At 42.3% G+C, this 17499-nt stretch overlaps 1 protein-coding gene across 1 annotated transcript; it reads left to right on the top strand.

Annotated features, from left to right (window-relative positions):
* The first annotated feature begins 14586 nt into the window (after positions 1 to 14586).
* LOC115124843 (trace amine-associated receptor 13c-like) lies at positions 14587 to 16093 on the top strand. Its single transcript, XM_029654329.2, has one exon. It carries the CDS (start codon positions 14647 to 14649, stop codon positions 15607 to 15609), a length of 963 nt encoding a protein of 320 aa, XP_029510189.1. The 5' UTR covers positions 14587 to 14646; the 3' UTR covers positions 15610 to 16093.
* Positions 16094 to 17499: the final 1406 nt, after the last annotated feature.

Genomic DNA, 17499 nt, shown 5'->3' on the forward strand with positions numbered 1-17499 from the left:
TTCTGGCTCTCACAGACCTGATTTCTGTCTCTCTTTAACAAACTATAGTTTTGGCAAGTCGGTTAGGACATCTACTTTGTGCATGACAAGTAATTTTTCAAACAATAGTTTACAGACAGTTTATTTCACTTATAATTCACTGTATCACAATTCCAGTGGGTCAGAAGAATACATACACTATGTTGACCGTGCCCTTAAACAGCGTGGAAAAGTTCCAGAAAATGATGTCATGGCATTAGAAGCTTCTGATAGGCTAATTGACATAATTTGAGGCAATTGGAGGTGTACATGTGTATATATTTCAAGGCCTACCATCAAACTAAGTGCCTCTTTGCTTGACATCATGGGAAAATCAAAAGAAATCAGCCAAGACCTCTGAAAATAAATGTAGACCTCCACAAGTCTGGTTCATCCTTGGGAGCAATTTCCAAATGCCTGATGGTACCATGTTCATCTGTACAAACAATAGTACACAAGTATAAACACCATGGGACCAAGCAGCCGTCATACCACTTAGGAAGGAGACACGATCTGTCTCCTTGAGGTGAACGTACTTTGGTGCTCAGCAAGGAAGAAGCCAAGGAAGAAGCCACTGCTCCAAAACCGCCATCAAAAAGCCAGATTACGGTCTTCAACTGCACATGGGGCCAAATATTGTACTTTTTGGAGAAATGTCCTCTGGTCTGATGAAAGAAAAATAGAACTGTTTGGCCATAATTAACATTGTTATGTTTGGAGAAAATGGGGGAGGGGGGGGACTGCAAGCTGAAGAACACCATCGCAACCGTGAAGCACGGGGGTGGTAGCATCATGTTGTGGGGGTGCTTTGCTGCAGGAGGGACTGGTGCGCTTCACAAAATAGATGGTTTCATGAGGAAGGAAAATTATGTGGATATATTGAAGCAACATCAAGACATCAGTCAGAAAGTTAAAGCTTGTTTCCAAATGGAGGATGACCACAAGCATACTTCCAAAGTTGTGGCAAAGGCAAACTGGCTTAAGGACAACAAAGTCAAGGTATTGGCGTGGCCATCACAAAGCCCTGACCTCAATCCTACACAAGATTTGTGGGCAGAACTGAAAAAGTGTGTGCGAGCAAGGAGACCTACAAACCTGACTCAGTTACACCAGCTCTGTCAGGAGGAATGGGCCAAAATTCACCAAACTTATTGTGGGAAGCTTGTGGAAGGCTACCCAAAACTTTTGACCAGAGTTAAACTATTTAAAGGCAATGCTACCAAATACTAATTGAGTGTATGTAAACTTCTGACCCACTGGGAATGTGATGAAAGAAATAAAAGCTGAAATAAATCATTCTCTGTCACGGTCGTCATAATGAGGAGACCAAGGCGCAGCGTGGTAAGCATAAATAACGCTTTAATGAAAGTGAAAACACCGTGAAGCTATATGGCTAGTGCAGAACAGGCAACTAAACATAGAATAACAAGCCACAAAATACCCCAGGAATATGGCTACCTAAATATGGTCCCCAATCAGAGACAACGATAAACAGCTGCCTCCGATTGAGAACCAATTGAGGCAACCATAGACATATAAACACATAGAATAGAAAAACCCCTAGACATACAAAAACCCTAGACAATACAAAAACTTAACAAACCACCCTTGTCACACCATGACCTAACCAAAATAATAAAGAAAACAAAGATATCTCCTCCATCTACTATTATTCTGACATTTCACATTCTTAAAATAAAATGGTGATCCTAACTGAACTAAAATAGGGAATTTCTTCTGGGAATAAAAGTCAGGAATTGTGAAAAACTGAATTTAACTATTTTTTTATTTTATTTTTTTATTTCACCTTTATTTAACCAGGTAGGCTAGTTGAGAACAAGTTCTCATTTGCAACTGCGACCTGGCCAAGATAAAGCATAGCAGTGTGAACAGACAACACAGAGTTACACATGTAGTAAACAATTAACAAGTCAATAACACAGTAGAAAAAAACTAAAGGGGAGTCTATATACATTGTGTGCAAAAAGGCATGAGGAGGTAGGCGAATAATTACAATTTTGCAGATTAACACTGGAGTGATAAATGATCAGATGGTCATGTACAGGTAGAGATATTGGTGTGCAAAAGAGCAGAAAAGTAAATAAATAAAAACAGTATAGGGATGAGGTAGGTGAAAATGGGTGGGCTATTTACCAATAGACTATGTACAGCTGCAGCGATCGGTTAGCTGCTCAGATAGCAGATGTTTGAAGTTGGTGAGGGAGATAAAAGTCTCCAACTTCAGCGATTTTTGCAATTCGTTCCAGTCACAGGCAGCAGAGTACTGGAACGAAAGGCGGCCAAATGAGGTGTTGGCTTTAGGGATGATCAGTGAGATACACCTGCTGGAGCGCGTGCTACGGATGGGTGTTGCCATCGTGCCAGTGAACTGAGATAAGGCGGAGCTTTACCTAGCATGGACTTGTAGATGACCTGGAGCCAGTGGGTCTGGCGACGAATATGTAGCGAGGGCCAGCCGACTAGAGCATACAAGTCACAGTGGTGGGTGGTATAAGGTGCTTTAGTGACAAAACGGATGGCACTGTGATAAACTGTTTTCAGTTTTACTAGGGTAAGTTTGGCGGCGTGAGTGAAGGAGGCTTTGATGCGGAATAGAAAGCCGACTTGATTTGATTTTCGATTGGAGATGTTTGATATGAGTCTGGAAGGAGAGTTTACAGTCTAGCCAGACACCTAGGTACTTATAGATGTCCACATATTCAAGGTCGGAACAATCCAGGGTGGTGATGCTGGTCGGGCATGCGGGTGCAGGCAGCGATCGGTTGAAAAGCATGCATTTGGTTTTACTAGCGTTTAAGAGCAGTTGGAGGCCACGGAAGGAGTGTTGTATGGCATTGAAGCTCGTTTGGAGGTTAGATAGCACAGTGTCCAAGGACGGGCCATGAGTATATAGAATGGTATCGTCTGCGTAGAGGTGGATCAGGGAATCGCCCGCAGCAAGAGCAACATCATTGATATATACAGAGAAAAGAGTCGGCCCGAGAATTGAACCCTGTGGCACCCCCATAGAGACTGCCAGAGGACCGGACAGCATGCCCTCCGATTTGACACACTGAACTCTGTCTGCAAAGTAATTGGTGAACCAGGCAAGGCAGTCATCCGAAAAACCGAGGCTACTGAGTCTGCCGATAAGAATATGGTGATTGACAGAGTCGAAAGCCTTGGCAAGGTCGATGAAGACGGCTGCACAGTACTGTCTTTTATCGATGGCGGTTATGATATCGTTTAGTACCTTGAGTGTGGCTGAGGTGCACCCGTGACCGGCTCGGAAACCAGATTGCACAGCGGAGAAGGTACGGTGGGATTCGAGATGGTCAGTGACCTGTTTGTTGACTTGGCTTTCGAAGACCTTAGACAGGCAGGGCAGGATGGATATAGGTCTGTAACAGTTTGGGTCCAGGGTGTCTCCCCCCTTTGAAGAGGGGGATGACTGCGGCAGCTTTCCAATCCTTGGGGATCTCAGACGATATGAAAGAGAGGTTGAACAGGCTGGTAATAGGGGTTGCGACAATGGCGGCGGATAGTTTCAGAAATAGAGGGTCCAGATTGTCAAGCCCAGCTGATTTGTACGGGTCCAGGTTTTGCAGCTCTTTCAGAACATCTGCTATCTGGATTTGGGTAAAGGAGAACCTGGAGAGGCTTGGGCGAGTAGCTGCGGGGGGGGCGGAGCTGTTGGCCGAGGTTGGAGTAGCCAGGCGGAAGGCATGGCCAGCCGTTGAGAAATGCTTGTTGAAGTTTTCGATAATCATGGATTTATCGGTGGTGACCGTGTTACCTAGCCTCAGTGCAGTGGGCAGCTGGGAGGAGGTGCTCTTGTTCTCCATGTACTTCACAGTGTCCCAGAACTTTTTGGAGTTGGAGCTACAGGATGCAAACTTCTGCCTGAAGAAGCTGGCCTTAGCTGCGTGTATTGGTTCCTGACTTCCCTGAACAGTTGCATATCGCGGGGACTATTCGATGCTATTGCAGTCCGCCACAGGATGTTTTTGTGCTGGTCGAGGGCAGTCAGGTCTGGAGTGAACCAAGGGCTGTATCTGTTCTTAGTTCTGCATTTTTTGAACGGAGCATGCTTATGGTGAGGAAGTTACTTTTAAAGAATGACCAGGCATCCTCAACTGACGGGATGAGGTCAATGTCCTTCCAGGATACCCGGGCCAGGTCGATTAGAAAGGCCTGCTCACAGAAGTGTTTTAGGGAGCGTTTGACAGTGATGAGGGGTGGTCGTTTGACTGCGGCTCCGTAGCGGATACAGGCAATGAGGCAGTGATCGCTGAGATCCTGGTTGAAGACAGCGGAGGTGTATTTGGAGGGCCAGTTGGTCAGGTTGACGTCTATGAGGGTGCCTAACAGAACAAACAGAACAAACTCTGAAGCTAGATGGGGGGCGATCAATTCACAAATGGTGTCCAGGGCACAGCTGGGAGCTGAGGGGGGTCGGTAGCAGGCGGCAACAGTGAGAGACTTATTTCTGGAGAGAGTAATTTTCAAAATTAGTAGTTTGAACTGTTTGGGTATGGACCTGGAAAGTATGACATTACTTTGCAGGCTATCTCTGCAGTAGACTGCAACTCCTCCCCTTTGGCAGTTCTATCTTGACGGAAGATGTTATAGTTGGGTATGGAAATCTCCAAATTTTTGGTGACCTTCCTGAGCCAGGATTCAGACACGGCAAGGACATCAGGGTTAGCAGAGTGTGCTAAAGCAGTGAGTAAAACAAACTTAGGGAGGAGGCTTCTGATGTTGACATGCATGAAACCAAGGCTTTTCGATCACAGAAGTCAACAAATGAGGGTGCCTGGGGACATGCAGGGCCTGGGTTTACCTCCACATCACCCGCGGAACAGAGAAGGAGTAGTATGAGGGTGCGGCTAAAGGCTATCAAAACTGGTCGCCTAGAGCGTTGGGGACAGAGAATAAGAGGAGCAGGTTTCTGGGCATGGTAGAATATATTCAGGGCATAATGCGCAGACAGGGGTATGGTGGGGTGCGGGTACAGCGGAGGTAAGCCCAGGCACTGGGTGATGATGAGAGAGGTTGTATCTCTGGACATGCTGGTTGTAATGGGTGAGGTCACCGCATGTGTGGGAGGTGGGACAAAGGAGGTATCAGGGGTATGAAGAGTGGAACTAGGGGCTCCATTGTAAACTAAAACAATGATAACTAACCTGAACAACAGTATACAAGGCATATTGACATTTGAGAGAGACATACAGCGATGCATACAGTAATCACAGGTGTTGAATTGGGAGAGCTAGCTAAAACAGTAGGTGAGACAACAACAGCTAATCAGCTAGCACAACAACAGCGGGTAAAATGGCGTTGACTAGGCAACGGGGCCGACAGATAAAACATAAACAAGCAGAATGGAGTACCGTGATTAATGGACAGTCCAGCGTGCATCAGCTATGTAGCCAAGTGATCAGTGTCCAGGGGGCAGCGGTGGATGGGGCAGGGAAGATGGACTGGCGAGTGTTATCCAGGTTAAAAAACTAACAATGACTAAATAGCTTGTAGCTAGTTAGCTGGTTAGCTTCTGGAGGTTCTTGAGTGTGTTCTAAAAATTAAAAATAATAGCGATTCCGTATCACATTGGGTGAGGCAGGTTACCGGAAGGTATAAACAAATTAAAAATCGAAAAGAGATAGAAAGTAAATATGGGTCCAGTGAGTGTTTGGGACGCGGCGATTCAGACGGTTAGCAGGCCTGTGCTAACAAGCTAACAGTTAGTAGGCTGGGGCTAAACAAGGTAGCAGTTAGCGGACCGGGGCTAAACAAGCTAGCAGTTAGCAGGCCGAGTTAGCAAGCAAGGAGATAGCAAGGGCTAGAGAGTTAGCCTTTGGGGGACGTCGCGATGGGGTGAGTCTGTTTATTCCTCTTCATGCGGTGACATCGATAGACAGGTCGTGGGTCCGGGTATTGTAGCCCAGGAGTATGCTACGGTGGCTAAGGTGTATGTAAACTTCCGACTTCAACTGTAAATATACAGTACCCGTCAAAAGTTTGGACACACCTACTCATTCCAGTTTTTTAAAACTATTTTCTACATTGTACAATAATAGTGAAGACATCAAAACTATGAAATAACACATATGGAATCACGTAGTAACCAAAAAACTGTTAAACAAATCAAAATGTATTTTATATTTTTATATTTTAGATTCTTCAAAGTAGCCACACCTGGAGGTGTGATGGGACATTATCCTGTTGAAAAACAAGTGTCCTACAACAAACATACATTATCTGATGAAATTGCTTTAGAAAGGGGCACAAGGCAGGGAGGTCCCTTCTCTTTCGAATCAAATCAAATCAAAATCAAATCAAATGTTATTTGTCACATACACATGGTTAGCAGATGTTAATCCGAGTGTAGCGAAATGCTTGTGCTTCTAGTTCTGACAATGCAGTAATAACCAACGAGTAATCTAACCTAACAATTCCACAACTACTACCTGATACACACAAGTGTAAAGGGATAAAGAATATGTACATAAAGATATATGAATGAGTGATGGTACAGAACGGTATAGGCAAGATGCAGTAGATGGTATAGAGTACAGTATATCCATATGAGATGAGTAATGTAGGGTATGTAAATATAATGTGGCATTAGTTTCCTGTTTGCACTGGCAGTTGAACCGCTTGCAGACAAAATTGGACAGTACCCAAGCAAAACAGGTGTCAGTATTGAAAAACATTAATACAAACTAAACTTATTTGCAGATGATTCCCTGATATTCCAGACCAATATTGAAAACTCAATAATACTCTAAAATCTCTGGAAATAAGTTTGGAATGACCAATTCAGATATTTTCAAAATACTTGCGATTTAGAATTTTATATCACAACTGACAATCTCTTAGAAAAAAATATTAACTATTGGAACCAAGACATAAAAAGGACTGATTTTGTGAGATTACAGTTGACAAAAATGTACGCAAAATCCAGTAAAAATGTATGTATATAATTTATTGTACAAGAGACAATATTCACAAATTCTACATCACAATGGCAGAGTCACGTCTGAAGTGTAAACTAACAATGACTCAATAATCCATGCCATCTGAGTATGTTATGAAGTCCAAAAGTAATATGCGGAGATAGAAAGTTGGCTGTCAGAAGTATCACAACGTGAATTTACTTTTAAACCGTCTGTCTTCATATTTCCAGACATGGCATCGGAGGGTGCAGCGAGATACCCGATGGGTTGGACGATACTTTTCTCGTCAATCATCTTTAAACAAAACTTTACAACTGGAAATCAACCAATCTTCTGCCATTAACGCAATGGAAAGGTCAAATTCGTTCTCTTCTAAATATTGAAAGTAAGTCGGTGATGGAGAGAAAGAGAATAGTGTCGTTTGAGGCCATGTGGCGGAAAGTGATGTGGGTGCTGAGGATGGGGTGTGTGCTAGTGGGCAGGTGTAGTTGATGTTTACATTATGTAGTTATTTGTATGTGCATGTGTTTGTTTTGTATTGTTTATAAAAGATCAAATAAAAATACAATTAAAGAAATAAAAAATATTGTCCACATGATGTAACAAAGTCTCCCTCAACTTGAAGAAGTATGATGCATAATTCAGTTCTTATGGTCATTTTAACAAGTCTATGGAATGTTTCAATGGAATGCCACAAATGTTGATTTCATTTGCTATAAGTGCGTTCAACATAAACATATGCCGTCATCAACTTCCCTACTGTCAGCTTTCATACACACTGGCCAGGTGACATGTGCCGTGCCGTCATGTCTCCTGAGGTTGTGGGTTATGGCCTAAACAGAGCATGGACATCACCAAAACAGTTACTCCTATTTCCCATTTAAAAAGCCTTTGGGTGACCAAAACATCACACATAATATATTTTCCCAATAAAATTCATAGAATTTGAGAAAATGTCCCTTTCTCTCATATCTAACTATCAGGAAGGCTAAAGGACAGGCCACAGCAACATACAGCAACATACATTACATCATACATTACATCATTTTGTGCTCACTTGTGTATGTTTTCGTGCTTTTGTGTGCAGAGAAACTCCGGGGAGGGGAGTGGCTGTCAGTAACTCAGGGATAAATAGAGAGGCAGAGCTCAGAGTTTGACAGAAGGCAGACCTGACAGGGTCACACACAGGACCAAGCAGGAGCAGAACCTCAGCATTTTGACCCTTTATTACAAATGGAGGAACACAAAGATGATCAATATTGTTTTCAAGACAGAAACTCTTCTTGCAGAAAGGCAAGGTAGGCTAGTTGAGAACAAGTTCTCATTTGCAACTGCGACCTGGCCAAGATAAAGCATAGCAGTGTGAACAGACAACACAGAGTTACACATGGAGTAAACAATTAACAAGTCAATAACACAGTAGAAAAAAACTAAAGGGGAGTCTATATACATTGTGTGCAAAAAGGCATGAGGAGGTAGGCGAATAATTACAATTTTGCAGATTAACACTGGAGTGATAAATGATCAGATGGTCATGTACAGGTAGAGATATTGGTGTGCAAAAGAGCAGAAAAGTAAATAAATAAAAACAGTATAGGGATGAGGTAGGTGAAAATGGGTGGGCTATTTACCAATAGACTATGTACAGCTGCAGCGATCGGTTAGCTGCTCAGATAGCAGATGTTTGAAGTTGGTGAGGAGATAAAAGTCTCCAACTTCAGCGATTTTTGCAATTCGTTCCAGTCACAGGCAGCAGAGTACTGGAACGAAAGGCGGCCAAATGAGGTGTTGGCTTTAGGGATGATCAGTGAGATACACCTGCTGGAGCGCGTGCTACGGATGGGTGTTGCCATCGTGCCAGTGAACTGAGATAAGGCGGAGCTTTACCTAGCATGGACTTGTAGATGACCTGGAGCCAGTGGGTCTGGCGACGAATATGTAGCGAGGGCCAGCCGACTAGAGCATACAAGTCACAGTGGTGGGTGGTATAAGGTGCTTTAGTGACAAAACGGATGGCACTGTGATAAACTGTTTTCAGTTTTACTAGGGTAAGTTTGGCGGCGTGAGTGAAGGAGGCTTTGATGCGGAATAGAAAGCCGACTTGATTTGATTTTCGATTGGAGATGTTTGATATGAGTCTGGAAGGAGAGTTTACAGTCTAGCCAGACACCTAGGTACTTATAGATGTCCACATATTCAAGGTCGGAACAATCCAGGGTGGTGATGCTGGTCGGGCATGCGGGTGCAGGCAGCGATCGGTTGAAAAGCATGCATTTGGTTTTACTAGCGTTTAAGAGCAGTTGGAGGCCACGGAAGGAGTGTTGTATGGCATTGAAGCTCGTTTGAGGTTAGATAGCACAGTGTCCAAGGACGGGCCATGAGTATATAGAATGGTATCGTCTGCGTAGAGGTGGATCAGGGAATCGCCCGCAGCAAGAGCAACATCATTGATATATACAGAGAAAAGAGTCGGCCCGAGAATTGAACCCTGTGGCACCCCCATAGAGACTGCCAGAGGACCGGACAGCATGCCCTCCGATTTGACACACTGAACTCTGTCTGCAAAGTAATTGGTGAACCAGGCAAGGCAGTCATCCGAAAAACCGAGGCTACTGAGTCTGCCGATAAGAATATGGTGATTGACAGAGTCGAAAGCCTTGGCAAGGTCGATGAAGACGGCTGCACAGTACTGTCTTTTATCGATGGCGGTTATGATATCGTTTAGTACCTTGAGTGTGGCTGAGGTGCACCCGTGACCGGCTCGGAAACCAGATTGCACAGCGGAGAAGGTACGGTGGGATTCGAGATGGTCAGTGACCTGTTTGTTGACTTGGCTTTCAAGACCTTAGACAGGCAGGGCAGGATGGATATAGGTCTGTAACAGTTTGGGTCCAGGGTGTCTCCCTTTGAAGAGGGGGATGACTGCGGCAGCTTTCCAATCCTTGGGGATCTCAGACGATATGAAAGAGAGGTTGAACAGGCTGGTAATAGGGGTTGCGACAATGGCGGCGGATAGTTTCAGAAATAGAGGGTCCAGATTGTCAAGCCCAGCTGATTTGTACGGGTCCAGGTTTTGCAGCTCTTTCAGAACATCTGCTATCTGGATTTGGGTAAAGGAGAACCTGGAGAGGCTTGGGCGAGTAGCTGCGGGGGGGGGGGGGGCGGAGCTGTTGGTCGAGGTTGGAGTAGCCAGGCGGAAGGCATGGCCAGCCGTTGAGAAATGCTTGTTGAAGTTTTCGATAATCATGGATTTATCGGTGGTGACCGTGTTACCTAGCCTCAGTGCAGTGGGCAGCTGGGAGGAGGTGCTCTTGTTCTCCATGTACTTCACAGTGTCCCAGAACTTTTTGGAGTTGGAGCTACAGGATGCAAACTTCTGCCTGAAGAAGCTGGCCTTAGCTGCGTGTATTGGTTCCTGACTTCCCTGAACAGTTGCATATCGCGGGGACTATTCGATGCTATTGCAGTCCGCCACAGGATGTTTTTGTGCTGGTCGAGGGCAGTCAGGTCTGGAGTGAACCAAGGGCTGTATCTGTTCTTAGTTCTGCATTTTTTGAACGGAGCATGCTTATGGTGAGGAAGTTACTTTTAAAGAATGACCAGGCATCCTCAACTGACGGGATGAGGTCAATGTCCTTCCAGGATACCCGGCCAGGTCGATTAGAAAGGCCTGCTCACAGAAGTGTTTTAGGGAGCGTTTGACAGTGATGAGGGTGGTCGTTTGACTGCGGCTCCGTAGCGGATACAGGCAATGAGGCAGTGATCGCTGAGATCCTGGTTGAAGACAGCGGAGGTGTATTTGGAGGGCCAGTTGGTCAGGTTGACGTCTATGAGGGTGCCTAACAGAACAAACAGAACAAACTCTGAAGCTAGATGGGGGGCGATCAATTCACAAATGGTGTCCAGGGCACAGCTGGGAGCTGAGGGGGGTCGGTAGCAGGCGGCAACAGTGAGAGACTTATTTCTGGAGAGAGTAATTTTCAAAATTAGTAGTTTGAACTGTTTGGGTATGGACCTGGAAAGTATGACATTACTTTGCAGGCTATCTCTGCAGTAGACTGCAACTCCTCCCCCTTTGGCAGTTCTATCTTGACGGAAGATGTTATAGTTGGGTATGGAAATCTCCAAATTTTTGGTGACCTTCCTGAGCCAGGATTCAGACACGGCAAGGACATCAGGGTTAGCAGAGTGTGCTAAAGCAGTGAGTAAAACAAACTTAGGGAGGAGGCTTCTGATGTTGACATGCATGAAACCAAGGCTTTTTCGATCACAGAAGTCAACAAATGAGGGTGCCTGGGGACATGCAGGGCCTGGGTTTACCTCCACATCACCCGCGGAACAGAGAAGGAGTAGTATGAGGGTGCGGCTAAAGGCTATCAAAACTGGTCGCCTAGAGCGTTGGGGACAGAGAATAAGAGGAGCAGGTTTCTGGGCATGGTAGAATATATTCAGGGCATAATGCGCAGACAGGGGTATGGTGGGGTGCGGGTACAGCGGAGGTAAGCCCAGGCACTGGGTGATGATGAGAGAGGTTGTATCTCTGGACATGCTGGTTGTAATGGGTGAGGTCACCGCATGTGTGGGAGGTGGGACAAAGGAGGTATCAGGGGTATGAAGAGTGGAACTAGGGGCTCCATTGTAAACTAAAACAATGATAACTAACCTGAACAACAGTATACAAGGCATATTGACATTTGAGAGAGACATACAGCGATGCATACAGTAATCACAGGTGTTGAATTGGGAGAGCTAGCTAAAACAGTAGGTGAGACAACAACAGCTAATCAGCTAGCACAACAACAGCGGGTAAAATGGCGTTGACTAGGCAACGGGGCCGACAGATAAAACATAAACAAGCAGAATGGAGTACCGTGATTAATGGACAGTCCAGCGTGCATCAGCTATGTAGCCAAGTGATCAGTGTCCAGGGGGCAGCGGTGGATGGGGCAGGGAAGCTGGACTGGCGAGTGTTATCCAGGTTAAAAAACTAACAATGACTAAATAGCTTGTAGCTAGTTAGCTGGTTAGCTTCTGGAGGTTCTTGAGTGTGTTCTAAAAATTAAAAATAATAGCGATTCCGTATCACATTGGGTGAGGCAGGTTACCGGAAGGTATAAACAAATTAAAAATCGAAAAGAGATAGAAAGTAAATATGGGTCCAGTGAGTGTTTGGGACGCGGCGATTCAGACGGTTAGCAGGCCTGTGCTAACAAGCTAACAGTTAGTAGGCTGGGGCTAAACAAGGTAGCAGTTAGCGGACCGGGCTAAAACAAGCTAGCAGTTAGCAGGCCGAGTTAGCAAGCAAGGAGATAGCAAGGGCTAGAGAGTTAGCCTTTGGGGGACGTCGCGATGGGGTGAGTCTGTTTATTCCTCTTCATGCGGTGACATCGATAGACAGGTCGTGGGTCCGGGTATTGTAGCCCAGGAGTATGCTACGGTGGCTAAGGTGTATGTAAACTTCCGACTTCAACTGTAAATATACAGTACCCGTCAAAAGTTTGGACACACCTACTCATTCCAGTTTTTTAAAACTATTTTCTACATTGTACAATAATAGTGAAGACATCAAAACTATGAAATAACACATATGGAATCACGTAGTAACCAAAAAACTGTTAAACAAATCAAAATGTATTTTATATTTTTATATTTTAGATTCTTCAAAGTAGCCACACCTGGAGGTGTGATGGGACATTATCCTGTTGAAAAACAAGTGTCCTACAACAAACATACATTATCTGATGAAATTGCTTTAGAAAGGGGCACAAGGCAGGGAGGTCCCTTCTCTTTCGAATCAAATCAAATCAAAATCAAATCAAATGTTATTTGTCACATACACATGGTTAGCAGATGTTAATCCGAGTGTAGCGAAATGCTTGTGCTTCTAGTTCTGACAATGCAGTAATAACCAACGAGTAATCTAACCTAACAATTCCACAACTACTACCTGATACACACAAGTGTAAAGGGATAAAGAATATGTACATAAAGATATATGAATGAGTGATGGTACAGAACGGTATAGGCAAGATGCAGTAGATGGTATAGAGTACAGTATATCCATATGAGATGAGTAATGTAGGGTATGTAAATATAATGTGGCATTAGTTTCCTGTTTGCACTGGCAGTTGAACCGCTTGCAGACAAAATTGGACAGTACCCAAGCAAAACAGGTGTCAGTATTGAAAAACATTAATACAAACTAAACTTATTTGCAGATGATTCCCTGATATTCCAGACCAATATTGAAAACTCAATAATACTCTAAAATCTCTGGAAATAAGTTTGGAATGACCAATTCAGATATTTTCAAAATACTTGCGATTTAGAATTTTATATCACAACTGACAATCTCTTAGAAAAAAATATTAACTATTGGAACCAAGACATAAAAAGGACTGATTTTGTGAGATTACAGTTGACAAAAATGTACGCAAAATCCAGTAAAAATGTATGTATATAATTTATTGTACAAGAGACAATATTCACAAATTCTACATCACAATGGCAGAGTCACGTCTGAAGTGTAAACTAACAATGACTCAATAATCCATGCCATCTGAGTATGTTATGAAGTCCAAAAGTAATATGCGGAGATAGAAAGTTGGCTGTCAGAAGTATCACAACGTGAATTTACTTTTAAACCGTCTGTCTTCATATTTCCAGACATGGCATCGGAGGGTGCAGCGAGATACCCGATGGGTTGGACGATACTTTTCTCGTCAATCATCTTTAAACAAAACTTTAAAACTGGAAATCAACCAATCTTCTGCCATTAACGCAATGGAAAGGTCAAATTCGTTCTCTTCTAAATATTGAAAGTAAGTCGGTGATGGAGAGAAAGAGAATAGTGTCGTTTGAGGCCATGTGGCGGAAAGTGATGTGGGTGCTGAGGATGGGGTGTGTGCTAGTGGGCAGGTGTAGTTGATGTTTACATTATGTAGTTATTTGTATGTGCATGTGTTTGTTTTGTATTGTTTATAAAAGATCAAATAAAAATACAATTAAAGAAATAAAAAATATTGTCCACATGATGTAACAAAGTCTCCCTCAACTTGAAGAAGTATGATGCATAATTCAGTTCTTATGGTCATTTTAACAAGTCTATGGAATGTTTCAATGGAATGCCACAAATGTTGATTTCATTTGCTATAAGTGCGTTCAACATAAACATATGCCGTCATCAACTTCCCTACTGTCAGCTTTCATACACACTGGCCAGGTGACATGTGCCGTGCCGTCATGTCTCCTGAGGTTGTGGGTTATGGCCTAAACAGAGCATGGACATCACCAAAACAGTTACTCCTATTTCCCATTTAAAAAGCCTTTGGGTGACCAAAACATCACACATAATATATTTTCCCAATAAAATTCATAGAATTTGAGAAAATGTCCCTTTCTCTCATATCTAACTATCAGGAAGGCTAAAGGACAGGCCACAGCAACATACAGCAACATACATTACATCATACATTACATCATTTTGTGCTCACTTGTGTATGTTTTCGTGCTTTTGTGTGCAGAGAAACTCCGGGGAGGGGAGTGGCTGTCAGTAACTCAGGGATAAATAGAGAGGCAGAGCTCAGAGTTTGACAGAAGGCAGACCTGACAGGGTCACACACAGGACCAAGCAGGAGCAGAACCTCAGCATTTTGACCCTTTATTACAAATGGAGGAACACAAAGATGATCAATATTGTTTTCAAGACAGAAACTCTTCTTGCAGAAAGGCTTTGCTATCGATATCTATCTACATAACACTGTACATCTTCTTCTCTGTGATTTCAACAGTTACAGTATTTTTGAACATACTGGTGATCATCTCCATCTCTCACTTCAAGCAGCTCCACACTACAACCAACCTGCTCATCCTCTCTCTGGCTGTGTCAGATCTCCTGGTGGGACTGATTGTGATACCAGTAATGTTTGTAGCAATAATTGAACCATGCTGGGTTTTTGGGCAGTATTTCTGTGCGTTTCTTCTCTACATTAGTTGTTTGTGTACTTCTTTATCTCTGGGCAGTTTGGTCTTGATATCTATTGACCGCTATGTTGCTGTGTGTGATCCCTTATTGTACCACTCTAAAATAACAATAACAAGAGTGATGTGTTGTATATCCATTACCTGGTGTTGTTGTATCATATACGATGCTGCTATTATAAAAGACATTGTAAATGTACAGGTACCGAGTAGGTGTTTGAATGAATGTTTTACTGGTGAAGGATATATGTGGGGCAATATAATTGACTTCGTAATTACAATGGTTGTCCCGTGCTCTATTATTATAACACTTTATATGAAAATCTTTGTGGTGGCCAGATCACAGGCCAGAAAGGTATATTCACGACAGGCTGCCAGTGTGTCTGGTGTTAAAACTGTACAGGCAAATAAGACTGAGAGAAAAGCAGCAAAAACTCTATCCATTGTTGTTTTCACCTATCTAAGTTGTTGGATTCCATTTCTATTTTCTTTTTTGTTTCTTTCATTCTTAAGTGATAATTTATTATCATTCATCATCAGCTTTCTGCCATTTGTTAATTCCTTAATTAATCCAATAATTTATGCTTTATTTTATCCATGGTTCAAAGTGACGGCTAAACATATTTTATCTCTGAAGTTAAGGCGTTCATAGTACCTATATTTGTATTTCCCAGTTTGAAAAACATAGTTATGCTACACAATTGTTATTTCATGTAACAACACACTGACAATATAGAGATGAATGTGGTGTTGATACAGAATGATTTGTCTAGATTGGACTGGAATGCTTTGGAAAACGTATAAGAAGCCATCAGCTTGTTTTCTAAAATACATTGTAGTCATTTTGGGTTGTACATTCCAAAAACCAACGTCTGTGGTTGTTCCATGTAATTTAATAATAAATAGTATGTAAGTATTCTAAAAGTACATTCTGAGAACGAGTCATTATGTATATTGTTTAACATCCCCCTCTAGTGGCTCGATTGGTACACAACACCTTTAACGAGTGTACTGAATTTTAAGTGTTCAATACTGCATGATATCAGACAACGTCCAAGTCTATCTCAATGGGGTATGTAAGTTGTTGAGGGTAAAATGCAAGAATATGCAATTGTGTACCACTACAATGTTCGGTAATAAACCATTTGAAAGGCATTTACAGTTTGCTCACCATTTATTATTACATTTGCTAAATGTTACTCACCTGGGTATTATGACATGTATTAATGACTACAAAATGCATTATTGAATCAACTCAACAGTGCAGGTTATGAACACTACCACTACTCTCACTACAACACTGCTTCCTGGTCAGGGGTCACACCAGAGCAGCTCTCTCAGAAGCTGTTTAGTGTGAATGAAAATAGTGATTGAGTAACACACTAAATAATTCATAATGGATAAGTATATAGTTTATTCATAACTTATTTATCATTACTCCTGCATCTGTTTTAGCAAGCTAGTTCTTCACACATTTATAAACAACTTTCATAGTATTTAATAATGATTTATAAGTTCATTCATAAGATGTTTAATAAATATCCTTATAAACCATTTACTGATCATTAGTAAAATAGTTTTTCAGTCTCTAATCTAAAGTGAGAACTATTCATACTTTCTTAATACTTTATAAATGTTTTGAACAGTGACCAGTGAAATGTATCACAAGAAGATGGACATGCTATTTGTAGACATCCCAGTAGTACCTGATACTCCTTAAGTTCTCAAAATGACCCAAAACATATCAATGGTTAAATAATAAGCACACAACACAGAGGATGTTAAAGGAAATATATAGATTTTTTAAATTCAAAAACAGTCACATTGTTGTGGTAGTGTGCCGATGTAATAAAGTGTTTTGTCTGAAAATGCTAGCATTCGTGTTTGTTGGCAGTGATAATCAAAGCCAAAGTGTGGATTACAGTCACTCATGAGAGCAGTTCATAGACTGTTTACAGGGTAAGGAAACCAATACCTAAATACATCATTTACATGAACACTACTCTTAAAGGGTTTACGACCTTTAATACAAAATACTCCTTCAAATGGGGGGACTAGATACATAAAAGGTGTTTTCATTTGTAAACGGTAAAACATATGTATGAAAATACCCTCAAATAAAAGGTGACATTAAATAATGTCACCTCATATGAAACATTCGATTTCATATCCAAAATGCTGGAGGAAAGAGACAAGTTTAAAAACAGTTTTACTGCAGAGTGTTACACCCATTGGACACTCACTGGTTGAATCAACGTTGTTTATTTTTTAACCAACATGGAGTAGACATTGAATTGACGTCTGTGCCCAGTGGGCAGGGATTGCTTTCAGTATGTGAAGTGGCCAGAGGATGGCAGTATAATTCACAATCTGTAAATGAGAGGGATAACTTGACTCATTCTCTATGAAAGAGAATTATATCTGTTCTATAAAGTCAATTTCTATCTGAACTTTCTGTGTCTGTATCAAACTGAGAAGAGACTATATGTCTTATATTAACAAAAAGGTTTTATTATGGGTGATGAAAACAATATGCACAAAA

The sequence above is a fragment of the Oncorhynchus nerka genome, linkage group LG1 (genome assembly GCF_034236695.1).
Source record: "Oncorhynchus nerka isolate Pitt River linkage group LG1, Oner_Uvic_2.0, whole genome shotgun sequence".
NCBI classification, from domain to species: Eukaryota; Metazoa; Chordata; class Actinopteri; order Salmoniformes; family Salmonidae; genus Oncorhynchus; species Oncorhynchus nerka.

What these genes read in the sequence shown, in the direction of transcription:
- LOC115124843 (XM_029654329.2), top strand. Translation starts at nt 14,647, where the DNA reads ATGGAGGAACACAAAGATGATCAATATTGTTTTCAAGACAGAAACTCT.